This window comes from Gavialis gangeticus, unplaced genomic scaffold (assembly GCF_001723915.1).
Source record: "Gavialis gangeticus isolate Ggan-Ray unplaced genomic scaffold, GavGan_comp1, whole genome shotgun sequence".
Taxonomy (NCBI): Eukaryota; Metazoa; Chordata; order Crocodylia; family Gavialidae; genus Gavialis; species Gavialis gangeticus.
In genome coordinates this window covers 255,731,202-255,751,344 of record NW_017729032.1, presented here as the reverse complement: position 1 = coordinate 255,751,344, position 20,143 = coordinate 255,731,202, and the positions used below count along the sequence as shown (strand labels likewise).

The 20,143-nt window shown below is 38.9% G+C and overlaps 1 protein-coding gene and 1 long non-coding RNA gene across 6 annotated transcripts in view; one reads left to right on the top strand and one right to left on the bottom strand.

The window, feature by feature from the left end:
- The window catches only part of PHLDB2 (pleckstrin homology like domain family B member 2), a 119,922-nt gene that overhangs the window by 89,103 nt on the left and 10,676 nt on the right, over positions 1-20,143 (top strand). For 2 of the 5 annotated variants that reach the window (XM_019525766.1, XM_019525764.1), the window contains 7 exons: positions 1,006-1,116; positions 1,688-1,777; positions 5,521-5,664; positions 7,834-7,974; positions 8,485-8,584; positions 16,914-16,949; positions 19,024-19,231. In XM_019525766.1, coding sequence (XP_019381311.1) covers positions 1,006-1,116; positions 1,688-1,777; positions 5,521-5,664; positions 7,834-7,974; positions 8,485-8,584; positions 16,914-16,949; positions 19,024-19,231 — 830 coding nt within the window. The remainder of the gene's footprint in view (positions 1-1,005; positions 1,117-1,687; positions 1,778-5,520; positions 5,665-7,833; positions 7,975-8,484; positions 8,585-16,913; positions 16,950-19,023; positions 19,232-20,143) is intronic. The other 3 variants (XM_019525768.1, XM_019525765.1, XM_019525767.1) reach the window with 2 other exon arrangements.
- LOC109303545 overlaps positions 10,521-20,143 on the bottom strand; it is a 16,771-nt gene continuing 7,148 nt past the window's right edge. The window contains exon 3 of the long non-coding RNA XR_002099153.1: positions 10,521-10,531. This is a non-coding gene — a long non-coding RNA (uncharacterized LOC109303545). The remainder of the gene's footprint in view (positions 10,532-20,143) is intronic.

Below are 20,143 nucleotides of genomic sequence, written 5' to 3'. Positions count from 1 at the left end.
AACAATTGCCTGCCCCTGGTCTAGGGCCTCAGAGAAACTAAAGGTCAGAGCAGGAACTAGAATTCACAAGTTCCTATAAAATAAATTATGACATTTTCATTATATATTATAATATGGGAAATCCCCAGTGGTCTTGGTCTCCTTGCCATTGGATCAAGGTCCCATTCTGTCAAGAGCTGTGTGGAAGCTGATGTGCAGCAGCTTCTTCATGATAAATTATGAACTGGTGCCTTGCATGAAAACAGCTTTTCCAAAACATTGAAGCGTTTGGCTGACCACCTAAGGGCGACAGGAGCAGGATTGTGAGGTCTGGAAGCTCCTAGTCATGAGCTAGCATGAAGGCGGCAGTTACAAGAAGATCATCTAGCACTTGGATGAGACAGGAGTGTGATTTGGCAGCTGTAACTTGTCAGGATCTGCTCTGGTCACCCCACATGGGGAGGGGGCCAGAAAAGGTGCCCTAAACATAGCCTGTCTAATACAGTATTCTGTATTTCTTCCTGGCTGGATAACTGCAGTCAGTGAGATCACCTTTACAGCAGTCAAAAATACGAGCGAGGGCACACCATCATTTTCAGGACCTGGAACCTCCAGAGCCACCCACCCTGCACGGAAACACGTGTGTGAGCTGCAGCAGAGTCTGTTGATCTTAGATAGGCCTCATCAGCCATCTTTGGATGCATAGATAAGACAGTCATGGAAGACAATCATCCCTGATGGCAAGGGTCTGCTGAAGAAGAAGAAAATGTGGGAAAGAGGAAAACAATTATTTTTATTTTTAGATAGGGGGCTCCCCAAGGATATTTACTTTATAAATGTTTTAAGTTGCTTTATTGTAGTCTTAATTTTAAGAAATAATTATTAACTAACCCTGAGCGGTTTGGTGGAGTTCATGGATGAAGTACATCTGTGCTAAGTGTGCTATCTGTGAACAGGATCCAGGTTGGATATGTATTGTGCTATCAAATAGGAATATTCTAAAATCTTCTTTTATTTTCATATTAGGAGAAGATTTCTGCTCTCAAGAAGCAAGCTAATCATATTGTCCAGCAAGCTCAGAGAGAACAGGATCACTTTGTAAAAGAAAAGAATAATTTAATAATGATGCTGCAAAGGGTAAGCAATTCTTATCTTGTAAGATACGTTTAGTTTGAAGATCAACAACAATGGTACAATAGAAGTAGTTACAATATTGTGGGCAGCATTTCCCAAAACAAGCTGTTTGTCTGTCTAGCTCCTGTCTAATAAAAATCTGGGTTGAAATGCTGTACTTTCTGTTGGTCCTAAATTTGGTTGTATGTCAACCAGGGATTCAAATTCTGTTTGCTCTGTCCACTTGAAGGCTGAGAATGGAAAGCAAAAGTTATCTGGTTGACCACAGCTACTGTCCAGTATTTTCAGAAATGACTGGTGCTTTCATTCACTTATGAAATTAGGCCTCTTTATGTTGTCAAATTGGAAACCCCCCAAAATGAGATGCCTGAAATCATTAATCACTTCTGGCAATCCCAGCTGTGTCAAGAACTGCTGCAGAGTCTAAAGTGCTGCTGTGAATAAATGACACTGAAACTGCTATTACGTATTAAGCCTCACCAGAAGGTTTGTTTCTACCTTTTAAATAAATAGAAATTAATTTTACTTGAATAAATATTCACATTACAAATAAAGCTATTTCAATTACTGACAGGAAAAAGAGAATCTTTGTAATCTGGAAAAGAAGTATTCTGGACTTTCTGGAGGAAGAGGATTTCCTGTCAGTCCAAGTAGTCTGAAAGAGGTAAACAGTGTTAACTGCTATTTTCCTGATTATTATTTTCCTGATAAACTTATTTTTTATTGACATTTGATGCAACAGTTATTTAGAGTTTGGCAAATCTTGTATGATTTGGTAAGTGGTGTTCCTGCAATTTCAATATCTTGTTTTTGCCGTGATTAAGTAACTTAGTTCTGTTACATAGGAACATGCAAATTAGGGCAAAAATAGCTTCTCTGACATTTTCCCAGCTGTAGTGGGCATTGCCTTAGACTCCTGCCCTGAATAAATTACCATTTTACATTTATTAGAGAGTCTGTTTTTCTCTAAATAGAGCATTAAATATAATGGAGAGGAAAAACAAAATCCAGAAATAGCTACAGACAAATACGAATGAATTCCAGTCTTCCTGCTTTTAGATGTTTACATTTTTGGTCATACTTTTCTTAGGGATAGAAAGAAATGTATTATAAACATGTATTTAGCATTTTAAATATGGGGCTAAGTACTTTGAGCTGTTTTAGATCTACCTATTGAAAAACCATTGAGGATCTTATAATTTTTGCTTGAGGTCTTAATTTGGTGATACTGTGAAATGAGACCTACAACTTGCTGCTACCCAATTAAAGGTTAATAGCTTTTAGCTTACTGCATTCTGTCACAACCTGAGGGCCTGTAAGCCTTGAAAGAATTCTGAATAAATATGAACCACCATCCTGAGTAATTGTAAGTGTAGGTGTAGTGATTCAGCTAAACTATAGTTGATCACATTCTATCAACATCATGTTATTTCATCCTAATGAAGTGTTTGTGTCTCTAAATTGTGGCTAAATATTAAATTTTAATCAAAGAAACAGAAAATGTTAGTCTTCTTCAGATATATTTGTCTACATTTTTATCTTCTGTCAAAGGGTTTAGTTTGTTTGTTTTACTAGAAAAGCATGCTGTCTTTGACTTGATTTCTGCAGGAGAATTATGAACTACTCATTTCAATATTTTAAATGGCTGAGATTGTTTTATGAGACAGATTTTCCTTTTATTTCACTAGGTCTCTTAGCAGAGCAATTCTATTCATTTCAGTGAAATTACTTATAATTTATAATAGGGTAAATAAGAAGAGAAACAACTTAAATGTTTTATATAATTTAAGTCTTTATACCATCCAACTTGTATAAGATGAAAGTTGCTCTTCTTACCAGCTGTCTTAGTTTCAGTGATTGCACCTACCAGCCACGTCTACATGAGATGCATACTGCACGTAGCCTGATTCTATTGCGCAGTATCATCGTGTAGCAAAACCCATGCCAAAACTCTACTGTGCAATAGTGTCACAAAACTGGTCTTCATTGGCACTACTACACAATAACTCCCAGTTACTGTGCAGTCATTTAGTACTCGTTTGTCAACATAAGACGCTGACTGCACAGTTGTTAGTGCACAGTCAGTTAGCACCTGTATAAACAAGTGCTTTCTGCCATTTGTATAAACAAGTACTAAATGACAGCCTCTCGTGTAGACATGGCAACTGAATATTAATTTGTCCCAAGTATTTTATTCAGATAAGTGATAGACACCTGGATACCTTTAAAAACCTGTCATTTAGTGGCAAATAGACTTTAGCCTGACTCTCTGCCTAGGGGTGAATTGATCCATTTTGAACACAAGGAGCATTTGGAGACACAGACTATTCTCTTTTATTTCCTTCCCCCAACAGAAATCTTGATTCTGAAAACATGACTGTGTGTATGGTGTGTGTGAGAGGGAGAGAATTTGCATGCACATGCGTGCGTAAGAGAGTAATTAGAAGTCCTGTTGAGTAAAAGGACAACTTGTTCAGCCCACAGCAAAAGAAAAAAAAAGAGAGAGAAGATAGGAATATTGATATTTCTATGAGGCTGAGATTTTAAAGCATCACTTTAATCCGCTTGTGCTACAGGACTTAAGCTAGTGCCCAGTGAGATCTCTGAGTTATGTCATTGACTTCAAGGAAGTTGGGAACAAGCTTTACAGTCTTTAAGCTACAGAAGTGTAACTGAAGTGGGGCCACCAAGCAGCAGCCCTGTGCACCACCTTTGTGGCAGGGCACAAAAGCAGCTGCTGTCACAGTGGCAGCTAGTAGCACTGCTGCAATCAGCACGGCAGGCACTGGCACTGTCCCATGTGCTACATGGCTGCCCTGAATGTGGAGGTGTACTGCTATGCCTCTGCTAAAATATATATATAGTTTCTGCAGTGTTCAGGATTTCCCTGAGGATTTTGTGCTTTTTGTGGATTTTTCCACAGTTTAAAATACGTATTAGTAACACTTAACCATGTAGCAAAGTTAATTATACATATATACTCCTACTAGGGCCCTGATCTGACCTTGCTTCCAATTTATCCTCTCTTTTTGAGAAAACTGTTTATTAGATTGCCTGCTTCTGTTAGTAAATAATTCATAGTATAAAGCTTGTGCTCTACTGTAGTTGAAGGCTAACTTGCATTGCCTTCTAGCTTGTATCAGAAACTTCTGTAAGGACTTTTGCTTGGTTTTCCCAAATTGTTTTCCAGGTGAAGAAAAACTGGATAAAATACTCTTAACTGCTAGTGAATCATTGCAGCAGGTTCTCCCTGCAGCCCCAAAATTATTTGTGTAGTCTTAAATTTCTGTATTTTTAATCTGAGGAGATGGTAGCAACAGGTTGTCGCTGCTTTGATCATCTTAATTCCTAAATGACATCTCTCTCTTGTTTTAATTTATTAGTTCAGTTTTATAACCATACCCATTTCACCTGTTCAGCTTACAAGCAGAGCATTGTCTTGATAACTTTACAATACATTTCAGCCTACCTTTATATAACACTGTCTCAGCAGTGACCTTTTCGCTTTTTAAAATGCTTTTTTTTCCTCCTACAGATCAAACAGTGGACATTTGACTTGGGTGTAATCTGATGTCCTCTAGACCACTGTATTGAATCTCTGATTTTTATTCTAGAGGTTTATTTGGTAGCACTGAAGACCGACTTTCTCTTCACAGCAGAACATGTATAACAGTTGTCCTGTTTCATCTCTTTTAGATGAGCCGGTTCTGGGCCAAATGTATTCTCTAGTCTCCACATTCTGTCAGTCCTTGGCCTCTACCCTCTTCCACCATTGCTAGTAAAAAATAGAAATGTGGATGGCTACTTTCTAATAGAATTACACTTATATCATCAGTGTTGAAGCTTACAACAGCTATCAGATAGATGGTAGCAACTGTTAAACACTACTGATTAGAGGAATTTAGAGAGTATGTAGAGCAATTTACAGAGTAACAGCAGTTACAAGTCGCAAGAGGCGTACTTAATACAAAATATTGACAGGAAATTAAAAGGAAAGGAAGGAAACACAAAGAATTAAAAATGAGCAAACATATTTCTTTTCCTTTTTTAAAGAAATGTCAATGATATTTAAAATCTAGGTGATGGATATACTATAGATGGTATTTAAATTTAAAGCATGTTAATCTAAAAAATGCTAAAGGCGTTATTTGAATAGTCTCTCTTGATTATCTAAAGTATATTTTCCTTTTGATAACACACATCTTTTTTAATATTCGGGTATTCAAATATTTTGAAATTCTGGTGGTGATTTTATTACTGCTTTAAATTATCATTTTGATAATAAACACAGATATTTGGCTGTATCACTCTACACTAACCTTCATTGTACTGGGTACATTAATACTCTTGCATGCCTTTTGGCTTTTGCTCCTTTTTTGTGTTTAACTTCTGAATTCCTCCTTTTAGGGTTATATCAGTGTAAGTGAAATTAGTGAGCTGTATGGCAGTTCCACGAATATACCCCCTTCCACTCAGCCCCCCACAGATGCTGACGCTGTTGCCACTGAACCTTCCACGGCTGTGCTGGTGAGCCAGCCACAAAATAAAGAGGTTTGTTTGAGAGATGTTTCCCTTTCTTTACATGGTTCTGTTCACGGCTGCTTTTTTTGTCCCATCATATAGTAAATGTAACCCTGAAACAGACTGTGAGCAATGTAGGGTCAGGTATTGATTGGGTAAGATACCCATATGAATTCTCCAGCTATAAAATGTCTTTGTTCTTAAAGATGGTGGTTTGGAGGCCAATAAGAATAATGAACCCATCAGAAACAAGTTTGATCATTGCCTTTCAAATGCTAAAAGGTAGCATGCTCTTTTGAAAAGTAGTTTGTAGTTATGTTTTTAATGTCCATGTGTACAGTGGAGGGTAAAGTGTTCATTGAACATTTTTATTGTAGTTCATTTAGAGATGTTATGCAAGGAATATACTGACCTTGGGTTTTGTAGGGATTGTGGACAGGCATGGGAGGGGGGAGGAGATGAATACCTCTCACTTGTGTGTGTTATTCCAATATGTTCTTTCTGGCTTTTTTAATACTATCTCTGACTTTTTGCTTTATTATAGCTATCTTTATTTTTTCCAAATAAGCTCAATTGCTTAAAATGGATTAACTTTATAAATGGAAAATATTTACTTTTGTGCTACTATCATTTACCATTTAACTTAGACTTTGTCATTTTGGACAGTGTTTTAAATATTTAAATATATATTTCACCAGTTTCCACTAACAAGTCTCCTTCTGTGCTTAAACTCTCCAAATAAAAGCATATTATAAACTGCAGCTTGTATGTGCCATGCCTCTTGAGTAATTCCAAGTAGAAAACTTTGTGTGTAATTTCTCTTTTTCCTATAAAGCTAAGATCACCTCTCTGTTCTGGATTTGTGTTTCCTCACTCTCTTTCTCCTCGCTCTATTGCTCAACTTCCATCAGTCCATTGGCCTGAGGTCATGGTTACACATGTAGATCCTTTACCTTTATCTGATACACCTCCTCCTCTCCCAGCTAAGAAACACCGCAGGCAACCACAGGTAACTTCAAAGCTGACCATCTGGGATTTTTAATATGGGTAACTAAGAAGCCATTTACCCATGAACTTTTCAGCATAACATTACTAAGAACCCTTTCTTCATCAAATTTTCAGAGTCCTTAACCTAAAGGTTTTGCTGAATTTGATATGGATTATTAGTAGGTGCTGTTGAATAAAAATAGTTTGTAGAACAAAGAATCTAGATCTCAAAATAGACATGGGCTCTGTCTGTTTGCCATTCAAATAAATGAATAAACACAATGGGAAATGCCATTTCAGTGGTCAGAAGCATTTGCAATAATGAATTATTTAGATTTAAAATCAAAATTATATGGAGGGGATTTTATCATCTTTGAAGTATAACCTTTCCAAAAATGCATCAGTTTTAAATGGCCAGTTCTTTGGAATTTATTGGGGTTTGGCCTAATAAGATTCAATTTGTAAAAATAGATGCAAGTTATAACATGTTGCTACATTTATTCATATGCTATTTACTGATTAAAAATGTTCTTAAAATTACAGACAATTAAGTTTATTTATAACATGATTCACTTGCTAGTTGGTGACTGTTTAACATTCAGCTTTACAGGCTGTTCAGAAAACCATTTTGATTCCATAAGTCTGATTTCTTTTTTTTTCAGAACAGTGTTTAAGGTGAATCTCTAAATTTACCTGTATGGAAACAAGCTTTGTGTTAAGGTGATGAGGAACTGAAACTGTTAATTTTAAAGTAATCCCCTTGTCCTCAATTTGGGCCCCAGCCTCTAAAAAGTTATATCTTAGAATATTGGGCTGTTGGGTTTTTTTCCTTTACCTTACCTTATCTTGACCATTTATCTTCCATACTGGCAGAATTCATTCTTAATAATTGCTTAATTGAGAAATCTGTAGGTTGCACATGAATTATTAGCATTACAGAATTCATAATATTAATGTAAACCAAGACTGGTTGATCATTTGACTTTGGGAATGACTGATTCTTGGTTTACCATGCACTGTATAATTTCTATGAAAAGTGTGTATTATGAAATCCTATATTGCATCAACCTGAACAAGAAGAATATTAAACTGAATATTTAGATTTACAATGAAGTTTCCAAATTGTAGGATTCAGCATGTTCCACATGAAACATAATTCACTAAAAAGTGGGATTCATTTTTTCAAAACTATTTTACAAATTACATTTTAAGCACTTTAGAAATCTGGAAGAAAGAAAGAAACAGCACAAGGAAGGCATGTATATGAGTGATACTTTACCTCGCAAGAAAACTACTCCCTCTGTATCACCGCACTTCAGTAGTTCTACTCTTGGACGAAGTGTAAATCCCAAAGTAAGTAATATGCTGATATATAGACTTTCCCATTTCTAACTTCCATGTAAGAAATATTTTGAGCTGGAAATAAAATTGATCAGCATAAGGGCAAAGACATTATAGATTTGTTGTAATATTCCTGAAGTTAAAAATGGCAAACCTAGGAAATGAATTAAGATAAAGAAATGAACTTTGATTAGATTAAACTGATTTCAGAGGCCTGTTAATTGTATCATTTTTGGTTTCCTCTGGATATTATTGGAGGGGGAAGATAAGGTTATGTCGACTGAAAATGATATCTAAACTGTAGCATTGTCAGTCAACAAAGCAACAGGGGCTTTCACATAATCTTTAGTGGGGAAATTGTTTTGAAAGCTTTTCAGTAAGTAGAGGATGTGTATAATTAAAATAACTCAAGCTGATTCAGATGAGTTCATGCCAAAGAAGTGTTTTTGTTTTTCAGGAAATTTCTGACATAAGTGCAAAAGTATGCAGCTTTTAACTATGTGTTTACAAAATTTCATGCAGGGTCATTTACCTCTAGGACAGAGCAACAGCTGTGGCAGTGTACTTCCTCACTGTCTGGCAACCATGACCAAAGAGTCAGAACCAAGAAGAATGCATAAAGGTAAGGTCTTTTTAAAACATTTATATTTCTGGATATGCAATGTTCAATCTCTTGACTAGTAACTCCAAAAGTAGTAGGGCTTTAAAATAGTATATTTTTCTCCTAATGAAAATAGGAACCTACTTATACAATTTACAGTCTCCAGCAAAGACGATGAAGATATGATGATAGTAGTATTACAGGAGCACAAATATCTATTTATAAATTTCCTATTTTAATTTAAAAGCATATAATTATCATAAATAAAAAGGTATGCTGAAAATGATGCGTTGAGTAAACGGGACAACTTAGTCCATTTAATATTTTGTCTTAACAGGGGGTAGGCTATCTATTGCTTTTTACATTTTTATTTTGTAGAGAATCATTCTCTGTAATTTTTTTATCATATAAATTGTTCTCTATAGGTAAATGCTTTTGCCTGGGTAGAGTAACTTGCTAGATTCACAACTTTGACTCAGGTGAATTATTATGATAGGGTACAACTTACTTAGTCTATTGTAAATGTGTGTTCAAGATAAGAAAAGAGATTGGCTGTTAAAGATGCACAGTTGCATGTCTGGCCCCCTCTACACCTTATATCTATTGTGCAATCACCTTGTTAATTACACAATATATTTAGACTGGCTACATATGCAGACTAAGTATCCTGCCTTAAAAAGGTTTAACCAGCTATAAAGTTATTACACATTTTTGAGCAATAACTTTATAGCTGGTTCCTATCCAGCTTTAATTTGCATGTGTAGGCAGTCTGCAGGGAGATGGCAGCTGTTGCGATCTTTCAGGCACTGGGAAACACAACTCACCCTGTAACAGGTTGCCCTCCCCAGCGCCATCTTTCCTGTTATCCGTGCCCTATGTGGGGACTCCAAGGGCGCTCCTTTAAGATTTCTCATATCCCACTCTCTACTCACCTGCCACGTTTTGATGGAAATTTTATACCGATGGTTTTTGTAAGCAGGAGACTGCCTATTGGTTTTTGTATGTTGGGGTTCTCCGCCACCACTGGCCTTGACCCCAGTCTTTCTCTAGCTAGGCCTCCCCATCTAAACCCACCAGATAGGGTTTGACTCTGAGGCTCTAGCTCTTTAATCTTGAGGCTCGTCACCCTCCTTTTTGCTCCATGCTGGAGCACAGCTTCCCTGGCCTAGAGGCCTATCCACTGGCCCTACAGCCAGGGGGTTGCAAGCCCAAAGCTGGGCAACAGCCCTGGACCTCCACTGTCCCAGTACAAAAAAACCATATATAGTCACACACCAGGCCACCCTGGCCTTTTAGGCTTGTCCTTTCTGGTGCTGGGCCTGTGCCCCCAAATACTGTGCCCTCTCTGTCACTCGGCCTGTGCACCCCAAACACTGCCCCATGCTATAGTGGGGCTGCAATGAGGCCTCCTCCTTCCCCAGTAACCTTACCCAAACCACTGGTCTTATTCTTATTATTGGTTTGGGGCTAACATGCTTGAGGGTGGGGGTTTAAATCTCCTCCCTGGCCCACACAGGACCCCAGCCAGGGTGTGCTGTTGTGGGGGAGGAGGGGCAGTGTCTGCCAGGCTTATGCTCCACCCCCTGCTCCCTGATGGGGGGGAGGGAGGAGGGGCTGAGGAGGGGACAAAGGTAGTGACATTGAATTCATAAAAGCTTGAACAAGAATAGCCCTTTCTCTGAAGCAAGCATGTAGTGAACACAGCAATTTGCAATCTCAAGCACACAACAAAGAACAACCAACAGTCTTCACCTAAGCTAAGATACAGCCCAGTAAAACACTGTGAGAGCACACACAACTTAATCTAACTTAAAATGGAGTGTAATAAACCAAGAAGACCAGAGAAAGCCTTGCATAAGTCTTATGTAATCCTGAGGGCAGAATGTCTGCTTACAGCCAGGTATTCAGAAAGTTCTTTTTGGGGAACCAGCAGGTGGTCTTAGGTATTGGAGTGGAGATCCCACAGGCCTCAGGTCTACTTGGGTTTTTACAGGCACACTTGCACCCACTTCTCCCCCTTGGGTGTCTTGACATTAGATGCTCATTACCTATAGGACCTTCGGCAGGACTCCTGTGCATTCAGTGTCTGTTGTCTCTGCTTAGGTATTCCAGTCTCCCGCCTTTCACAGGTTCTGCTTTATAATGTAAATGTAGTGCTCTGCTTTCTTTGCTCACACCAGCTCAAGCAGTCTGGGACCCACTCCTGTTACCTTAGCTCCATCTCCAGCACATACATGTGGTGATCTTTGTGCCAGGTCTTTGCCAACTTCTCCCACCTCTCAGTCTAGTCCAGCAGGGCTTGGCCCTGTACTCATGGGTAGCCATCCCTCCAGCCCTGGTTTCCCAGCCTCTTCCCTCTATCCCATGGCCTGGGGAGCTGAGGGGAATTATGCCCCCTCCCCTTATCAACTGCTTGCCTCAGTCTCTACCTGAGCCTGCCTGCCCACACCCCACACCCCCGCTGCTCCAGTGGGGAAAAGTCTGGCAGGGGCTGTACCCCCACCACAGGCAGACCCAGTTGTGGTCCCCTGCCGGGTTTCCCACTCTGGCTGAGCCCCTTGTCAGCCAGGCCTCACTGCTCCAGCTAGGCAGCAGAGGGGTGGGGCCAACCCTGTTCTCTGGAGCAGACAGCAGAGCTTCAAAGCATTCTGGGATGCTGCGGGACTGTGAGTTAACTTGGACCAGGAAGGAGTCTGGGACAGAAGTTTCATAAACCGGTTTGACATAAATCAGTTAATACTACTGATACTACATTCAACAAGGTGTATCTTAAACCAGTTTCAGCCATTTTGAAACTGGTTTATGCACACTGAACTCCTGTTCTGTTACAGGTTTAAACCAGTTTCTGATCACTTAAACTGGTTTTTGTGTAATTTCTGTCTCTAGCCACAAAGGTGTGCTGGAATGCTTCGTGCACCCCTGTGGCCAGGAGATTGCAGCAGCACCCCATGGTGCAGCAGTGCCCTGTCAGGTGCAGGGTTCTCGATGCTGGCTGCCCATGTGGCACAGCCGGGTCTGAGAGCCCTGCCAGGTGCAGGACTTGGTCCTGGCTGTGTGTGGCCCCACGGCTTGGAGCCCCCTCAACAAAGGGGAACTGAGAGTCAGCTTCCTTTGCTTCTGACGTGCATGATTGCCAAAAATATTCAGCAGTAGGAAGGTTGTTCACAGGTGTAGTATTTTTCATTTGTGCATGAATGACCTACAGTGAAATCCCTTCACCTTCCCTTATTGATTTTGCTTATTCAGGACTGATAGATTTTAAAAGTAGCAAGAGTATAGGCAGACAAATTAAGAGAGATGGCTAAATGCATATGGAGCATATTTCCTGTGAAAAAAGCAGCTTTTTTTCAGTTACCTTACAAAGTTGACCCAGACTTGGTGGATGTGTCCCTTTTATAGCTTTAGCTTCATGGGAGTCTTGCAGAAACCTGCTGTATTTGAATAACTTTCATTCTAAATTATTTCACCTGCAGCCAGACAAAACAAAATTATGAGCTTGGAAAACTTTTCTTTGGTGAATTTAGCAAGCGGTGTAGCTTAGAAAATTTGCCCGTGTGTACACTTTTGCTATCTGGTCTATAATAGTCTGCTTGTGTTGGCTGAAAAATATATACAAGATGTATGTTAAACAGTTTTGTTTTGTTTTTCAAAAATAAAAATCACAAATCGCGAAAGCTGGAATGTTTTTACAAGTGTAGTTTAGTTGAGGATGGGATTTAATGCAGGTAACTGAAAACATCTGTGAATTTTTAAGAACATACAAATTGACAACACTGGCCCTCAGGGAAGGATAGATCCACTAATTCTGAAAGAATTTGCCCAACCTTCATGTTGCAAGCTCTAACACAGTTCTTTTTTGCTGGCATTCAACCAAGGTATGCTACATGAACAATTGCTTTCATATATGAATAAAGAAAAAGCAATGAGTGTGGGCAGGAGAACTGCTGAAATTAATCATCTTAGTAATATTGTAGCCAAAAAAGAATAAAAGAATAACTTTAGATTGAATAAGAGAGAGAGAGACAGAGTATAGAAAGAGGTATATTTGTCATAGTGTAAGGCATTTGTTACATGCTGTGTGCAATAATGAGGGCTTTGTTAACTGCCGTCACCACAGGATTATGATTATTTGCATCGAAAAGGCAGTAAAGAGAATAGCAAAGAGAAAACATTAAAGGCACTTTTACACATGATCCAGGGGTTTGGGGGTGGTGCTTTAATTAGAGCAGCTCCAAGACCTACTCTAATTAAAATGCCATAGTGTATCATGCATCAGTGTCCCCACACTTAAAAATTGCAGCGGGGCACTTGAACTAAAGTTTGTTCAACAAGCTTTATTTAAGTACCTCCACTGCCATTTTGAAGCATGGGGACACTGATGCATGAGACACGGGAGGCTGCTGGAGTAATTGCCATGCTCCAGCAGACTCGATTAATCGTATCTGCTCTGACACGCTGTAATTACAGTGCATTGGAACAGCCTCTACACTTGTGTACAAGCACCCTAAATGAAGGGAGGATTACAAGGTTGTGTTGATACTTACTGGAAGAAATGAACTTTTGAGGTGGCCTAACTTGAAGGATCTGGCAAAAGGAACAGAGCTGATTGCTGTATCCAGCTGATTTGCTTGCATTGACACAGGATTAATAAAATAGGAACAAGCAGGATCTTGAAAAATAATCAAAACAGTTTCCATTTCAGTCACCTTTCTTGGTAATTAGTTGATCATCTGTTACCTTTTCCATCCAGATAAAAGTATGGAGATTTGTATTTGTGGAAGGAGTTGGAAGGTTATAATAATTTTTCTTGTGCCTAAAATCTCTTTAAGATTTGGAAATATCTGTACCCCCATATATTTGCTCCAGAATGTTTTCAGAATATTTCTACAGATTACTTTATTAAATATTATTTTACAATGAACAGTTCACAGAACAAATTTTAAAAAAATGTTTAGTCAAACATGAGGGCCATGTTTCAAGTACTGAGAATCCTAGGACTTGAGAGATGCATGGAAATAGAATCTAAGAACAACAAAGGACCTGACCCAACTTTTTTGGGAAAGCTTACATTCTCTTTTTATATTAGAAATGGGGAAAGTGTGTGGCTTTGGAATAGTGCAAGTTGGTTTAAAAATGTCAGTCTGTCCTTTTATTTAAATATACCATCAGGTACCAAATATAGGCTAGTTTATTTAAATATATCAAACTGTCGTCTTCCACACTCCCACACAGTTGAGGATGATTGTCCTCCGTGAATGACTTATCTGTGGGTCTGAAGATGGCGAATGAGGCTGACTGAGAATCAACAGTCTGTTGTAAATAATATGGCTAAATTAAAATATTTGGGACTGTTCAACTACTATTGATACATGGGCTTCCATTAAAGTGAAAAAGAACTGAATTTGGGTGAGTCAAGGACCTCTAAAGCACTGAGCATGAAACCAAAATCAGTATGAGCAGAAGTTAAACCAATTTTGCCTAAGCCCTGTTAATAAACTTTATTTATGTAACCCTTCTGCCAGGCACCAGTTGGCAGCAAAAAGGGCCAGGTTCAAATTTTGGGGCCCCTCATAAATTATACCAGAGGCTCAAGCCTCCACCCAGAAATCTGGGAACACTAACTTTGCTGGGGTGTCCCATATAAATGAAAACAAAAAAAAAAACCCTCTTCTCACAAGCAGTATAAATACCCAAGCACCCAGATTTATTACAGAGAATAAAACAAACCAAAAGAAAACATTAACTATAATTTTAAAACACTATTAACTACAAAGCAAAGTCTATAGGTGGCACCCTTCTGGGGGAGCCTCACCCATACACAGGCAGTCTAGGACTTGGGACTCCCCAGTGGGTAGTTCTGGGTGCCTGCACCCCCATACCTGCCCTTCAGCAATGGGCTGCAGAGGGGGGCCCACACCAAAGAGTCCTGAGCTGCTTCTTGGGTTTGCTGTGCTGTGGGGAGCTGCTCAAGTGCGTGGGTCCTTCTTCATTGCAAGGGACCCCCTTGTTGTTCCTGGAAAAGTGGTAGAGTGCCGATCTTTGCTCCAATGGAGAGGCTGTGTATGTTGGGGGGGGGGAGTGACTGCTGCTCCAGCCAGTATGCATGCACCCCAAAACTTCTGGGCTGGATTATATGACCTGCTGAAGCGAAACTGCAGGACAGACTCCAAAAGGAGCCAGGTTGACTTATGGCCACAGGCGACCCCACTGCACAGCTTGATTCGAGCAGTGGACCATCAAAAGAAACAAAGGGGAAAAGCCAGCCCTATCCTCTAGGCCTGGGCTGCAGGTAGCTTGGCTCGCACAGTTCCATTGGGAGCAGAAAGTTTCTGTAATCTACATTACAGTCTGCAAAAGGTAAACTATCAGCCACCTGAGGAAGAGGAGAAAGTGGGAGGGAGACATGGAAGTCTACAGTTAGAAACTTGTTCAGTTAGAAGGCTAGCTGGGACTTTACTGTCTCTATGGTGTTATGGAGTACTTTTATAACTCTCAAATCTTGGAGCATGACTCATTTTACTTACAAACAATAGTCAGAATATCTTTTTCAAAAAACGTGAGGCTTTAAAAAACACAATATGACTTATTTTATTTTTTTCCCTCTTATTAAACAAAAAAAGGAAAAAACAAAAAAGGTATGAGAACATTGTCTTATCTGGCTGTGTGTGTCCCTGAGATGCTTTCTTGAAATAATTAATATAAAGGGTCACTGTCAAGATGTACCTGCAGAGCCATAGCCCAGGAATGTGCCTAATAATTTTAATTCCTAGCTTAGAAGTATGTAGGGGACCACAGAGCTGACTGTTCAATCAGCTGGCCTATTGTAATTGAATACATCAAAATAAATACAGCAGTGTTACTTGGGTTCCACTAAAATAAGTTTTAATATTTAGATGTTGATGTTTGCATTAAAAAAGCAGAACACTAGAAAAAAAGATGGCATTTTTAGCTCTGTATATGAAGATATGTTAAAGAGAGTTTTTAAAAGCCCAGTTTTTAAGAAAATTTGACAGTGCCCCTTTAGAAACTGCATGTAGGAAGCAGCTGATTCTAATTTCACCTCTGTTACTCTGTGGTAGTAGAATGATGGTTTTATGGCTCTAATACAACAGTGCTTTAAATTATCTGTTTTTGTGGTTGCTGATGAACTTTTTGACTTGGCAGTGTGGTTAATTTTTAGTAAAGAAGCAAAACTTCATTTTGCTCTTTTGTTCTGATGTTAGTTTGCTCTAACAGCACAGTCTTTCCGGAAAAGTGACCTGTAACTAAAAAAAATAGTAGTATTGGTATCACACTTTGTGACTGGAAATCTGAACGCCAGAAATTCTTTTAAGTAAAGGGTTGTGTTGATCCTTGTCATCTCCATAACCTTTTCCCTGGATATTTTTTTTAAATATCTAAACTAGAAGCTTTAAGTCAGTACTTCACTTTTCAGAGAATACTTTAATGTAGTTAGTATGGTGATTTGGGGTATTTTTGTTCCTGACAAGATTCCTGGTGGCAGCTAATGAAAAGTTAGTTGGTCTTTAATTGGAAATAGGATGCTTGTATGTTTGTTTTACTTTGTTTTGGTGCCCCTGGTAGCTGGTACTGAACAGTGTTGGCAGTGTAAATAAACTGAACTGCCTGACTCAGGAAGGCATGAAGAGAAGAGGAGAACATGGTATTATATTTTCTGTAGCTGAATGCATGTAGTAGTTCAGTGACTTAAATACTATAGTACACAGAATGAAATACAATTGTTTGTTAGTCAACTATATTTGGAAAACTGCATAAACTTACCTAAAGGAACAATATTTAACATTTAATAAATGGAATATTTTCCCAGAAAGTGGTGTTATTATTTTAGTTAGTATTCATAGTTATGCATTTTCCTTTTCTTCTGTGTTACTTTTTTCTTTCCAGAAAATGTTTTTTTCTCATTTTAATGAAAACTCATAGTTATGTATTATCCTTTTCTTCTTCAGCACTTTTTCTGCTATTTTTCATACAGTTAATTAATCTTGATTTCTCTTTGTGTGTGTGTGTGTGTGTGTGTGTGTGTGTGTGTGCGTGTGTGAAGGTAGGTGAACTGTAGGTGGCAAAAAGCATGCATACAACAGCTAAGACTCATTTTACCTTTGCTACCAATAGAATTCTTATGTTTCACTATGTGTTGTAGATGGTGATGGTTGTTTTTTGCGGTGAAATATAGCATATTTAATTTTTCAAGTAAAATGAAATGTTCATAAGTAACTTAAATGAATGAACATGGATTTATAAATAGTATGTTTATTAGAATAACATTTCTCCTTTTTATAATTTCTGTTTCTTTCTTTTGCATAATGAATAATTGAAAACCTTTTAAAAGGAGCAATTAGTCATTCCAAAGGTTCAAGTATTAAAGGTAATCTTATCAAATGTTGCAAATAACATCTCAGCAGCATTTTCTCATGACAGTGATAAAAGCAAGCTACACATAAAAATCTGTGTTCCATGCAATTATCTATGGATGCTGACAGACATGAGGGGGAGAAAAAATAACGTGCTTTACCAGAAGACAGGAAGAAGCAATGTTGTGTTAGTTTGATCTGGCTCCGTAGCATCTGTATAGATTGGGTTTAGCAGGGCTTTTTGGCAATTTTCTCTAAATCTGATTGAATCAGCTATTAGATAAAAGCCCTCTGAAGTGCCTGATCTATACAGACATTGGGTGAGCTGGGTCCAACTAACATGATATATTTTCTGGGCGTGGTGCAGGGGTGCATGGAGTTTAGATTGCTTTTTTCCATGTCTGGAAGTAGCCTATGAAAAATGAAATGTGTTTACAAATCTACTAACCAGTTAATGTGAAAGTTTATTGTAATCTAATATCTCTTTAAGTAGCAGCTGTAATGCTATTAGCATCTCAGGAATCAGCATGCTTTGTTTATAAGAAAGTATACAGCTGCTGAGTGGAAGGAGGGAGGGAGAAACAACTAAGATGTGCATAGTGCATGCTTTTCTTAATAAACTAGTGTCATTAATGACTTGGGGTGAGTCATGCATTTTTCAGTTTTCTTTTTGAGAGTATTTTGGCTCTTTTTTTAAGAAAAAAGAAGGTAACATCTTTTAGCTTTGTGAAATGGATTTTTGCTTACTCTGTCATATCTGAGAAACTATCAGACAGCAAAAAGAACTTGAGTGTACACACTGAACCAGCAGAAGAGAGCAGAAACATGTTCCCAGTTCAAGATGATATTTCTATATTTAGTGTAAAAATGACATTGTAGTCGTAAGAATCCAGAAATTATGCTAGAGGCAAGAATTTCTTAGGGTGATATCTTATAGGACCAAGAGTTGGGATAGATGCTGCCTACAGACATTCAAATAAGCTGGAAGAACAGGGGGCCCCGTGCACACTCTACAGGCTTCCTTAGTCTGCCCTAATTGGTTGACTTATCTCATGCTCACCCTATATTTCCATATAGTATAATCTAAGGGGTTATGAAGGAAAAGTGTTCTGGAGCAGCAGAGTCCAGCGAGCAACACGCTGTCTCCCGGGTGGGGAGAAGCTGAGAAGCCACAGACATTCACTCTTCCAGGAGAAACTATGAAAGACCAGAGTCAGACAAGTTTTTGAATGCAAGACATTCTTCATCAGGTCTGAGCAGAACAAGCCCAGCCCAGCATAGTAAAGAACAGTTGTGGGCAGAGGTGAGAAATTGCCAGAGAAAGCAGAAGACAAGTAGCAGGGAAAAAAGAAGTTGAATACTGAGAAAGAAAAACCTATCAAAAAGGAGAAGGGACATTCTTGCCTTCCATGTGTGGAAAGAATTCATAAGTCGGGTAAATTATAATATGTCGTAAAGCCAATATCATTGTTTAGTCATTGATTCTTAGGACTTTTATAGATATGCTGCGGGGGGCTTTAATTAGCCACGCTCTGTGAGCTGCGCTAATTAAAGCGCCTGGAGCATCGTGTATCACCGTGCTGAAAAATGGTGGTGGGGCACTTTGAACTAAAGCTAGTTGAATGAGCTTTGGTTTAAAACACCCCACTGCCATTTTTCAGCACGGGGGCACTGATACACATGATGCTGGAGTCTGTTAGAGCACGGTAATTACCATGCTTCAGCAGACTTGATTAATTGAACCTGCTCTGACTCAGTGTAATTATAGCACATCAGAGCAGCCTACCTGCACGTGCGTAGTGTGCAGCCAGCTTATGAATCTTTCTTCCCAAACTCACTTTTTAAAGACATTCCCTTGAGTAGAAGGATAGTGAGGTCAGAGAGGAAGTGGTTGTTCTGAAAGAAATGTGCTCCTAATGGTGTGTGTGTCTCACTCTCTATCCTTTATATTCTTTCTGTGAAAGTTAATTCTGGTGCATAGTTGCTGTTTAGTTTCACCCATGTAGTTGCCAGAAAGTTTCTAAAACATTTAAGTGTTAACAATTAGATAAAACTGTAACTTATAATTTTGCCTTTTTTGTTCTGTAGGGTATAATCATCAACATATATGTGAAGAACAAAGACAGAAATCTCCTGAATTCTACAGCAGAACTGCATCCGAATCTAATGTGTATCTAAATAGTTTCCATTACCCTGATCACAGTTACAAGGATCATGCCTTTGATACATTAAGCTTAGATAGTTCTGACAGTATGGAGACCAGCATATCTGCATGTTCACCTGATAATATTTCCAGGTAAATAATGTTAACTCCTGATTAAAAAAAAAAAAAAATGGTAAACATTTAAGATAAAGGATCATTTATTCATATTGAATATAGGGCCATAGAAATGTTCTGATTACCTTTATATTGGAAAAAAGATAGGATTGTTTACTAGCTGGGTGAGAGAAGAAGTACCATATTTATTCCAGTCATAAATTACTTTGAATTTAAGACAACCCTCCAATAATTAGATTCTATACCTGGAAAATTATAAAGTTGTTATAATTTTCCAGGTATAGAATCTAATTATTGGGAGGGCCAGGGCCAGAGTCAGTGGGAGAAGTGGGTAGTGAGTGGAGGGTGGGAGGGGGAAAGGTTATGCAGTCTTCCCTGTGCACCCCTTCCCCTCTCCCATATCTCCCCTGTGTGCTTCATACCCCCACCACATAGTCTTCCTTGTGTTCTGCCCACCATAATCCCACTTCCCCACTGCACGAGCCACCCCAGCCTGGTGCAGGCAGTGACTCAGCTCTGGCTTCAGTCCCAAGCCCAGAGCCAAAGACTGAGCTGAACCACCACCTACTCTGGGCCCAGTACTCAAATCCAAGATTTTGAATGGGGAAAAAACTTTGTCTTGGATGAGTAAATACGGTTTATTGAAACCAGTTTCAGCCATTTTGAAAGTGGTTTATGTGCACTGAACTTATGTTGTGTTAGATTTGAACCGGTTTTTGATCACTTATCTGTTTGTGTGTAATGTCCATCCCTAGCCAAAATGGCTGAAACTGGTTTAAGATCAACCTGGACAGATGTAGTATCAGACTTAACTGGTTTAGGTTAAATGGCTTATTGGACTTCTGTCCCAGATCCCTTCCATATTCAAGTTAAGTCACAGTCCCGCAGCATCCCAGGATGCTTTGCATCTCCCCTGCAACCCCCCCCCCC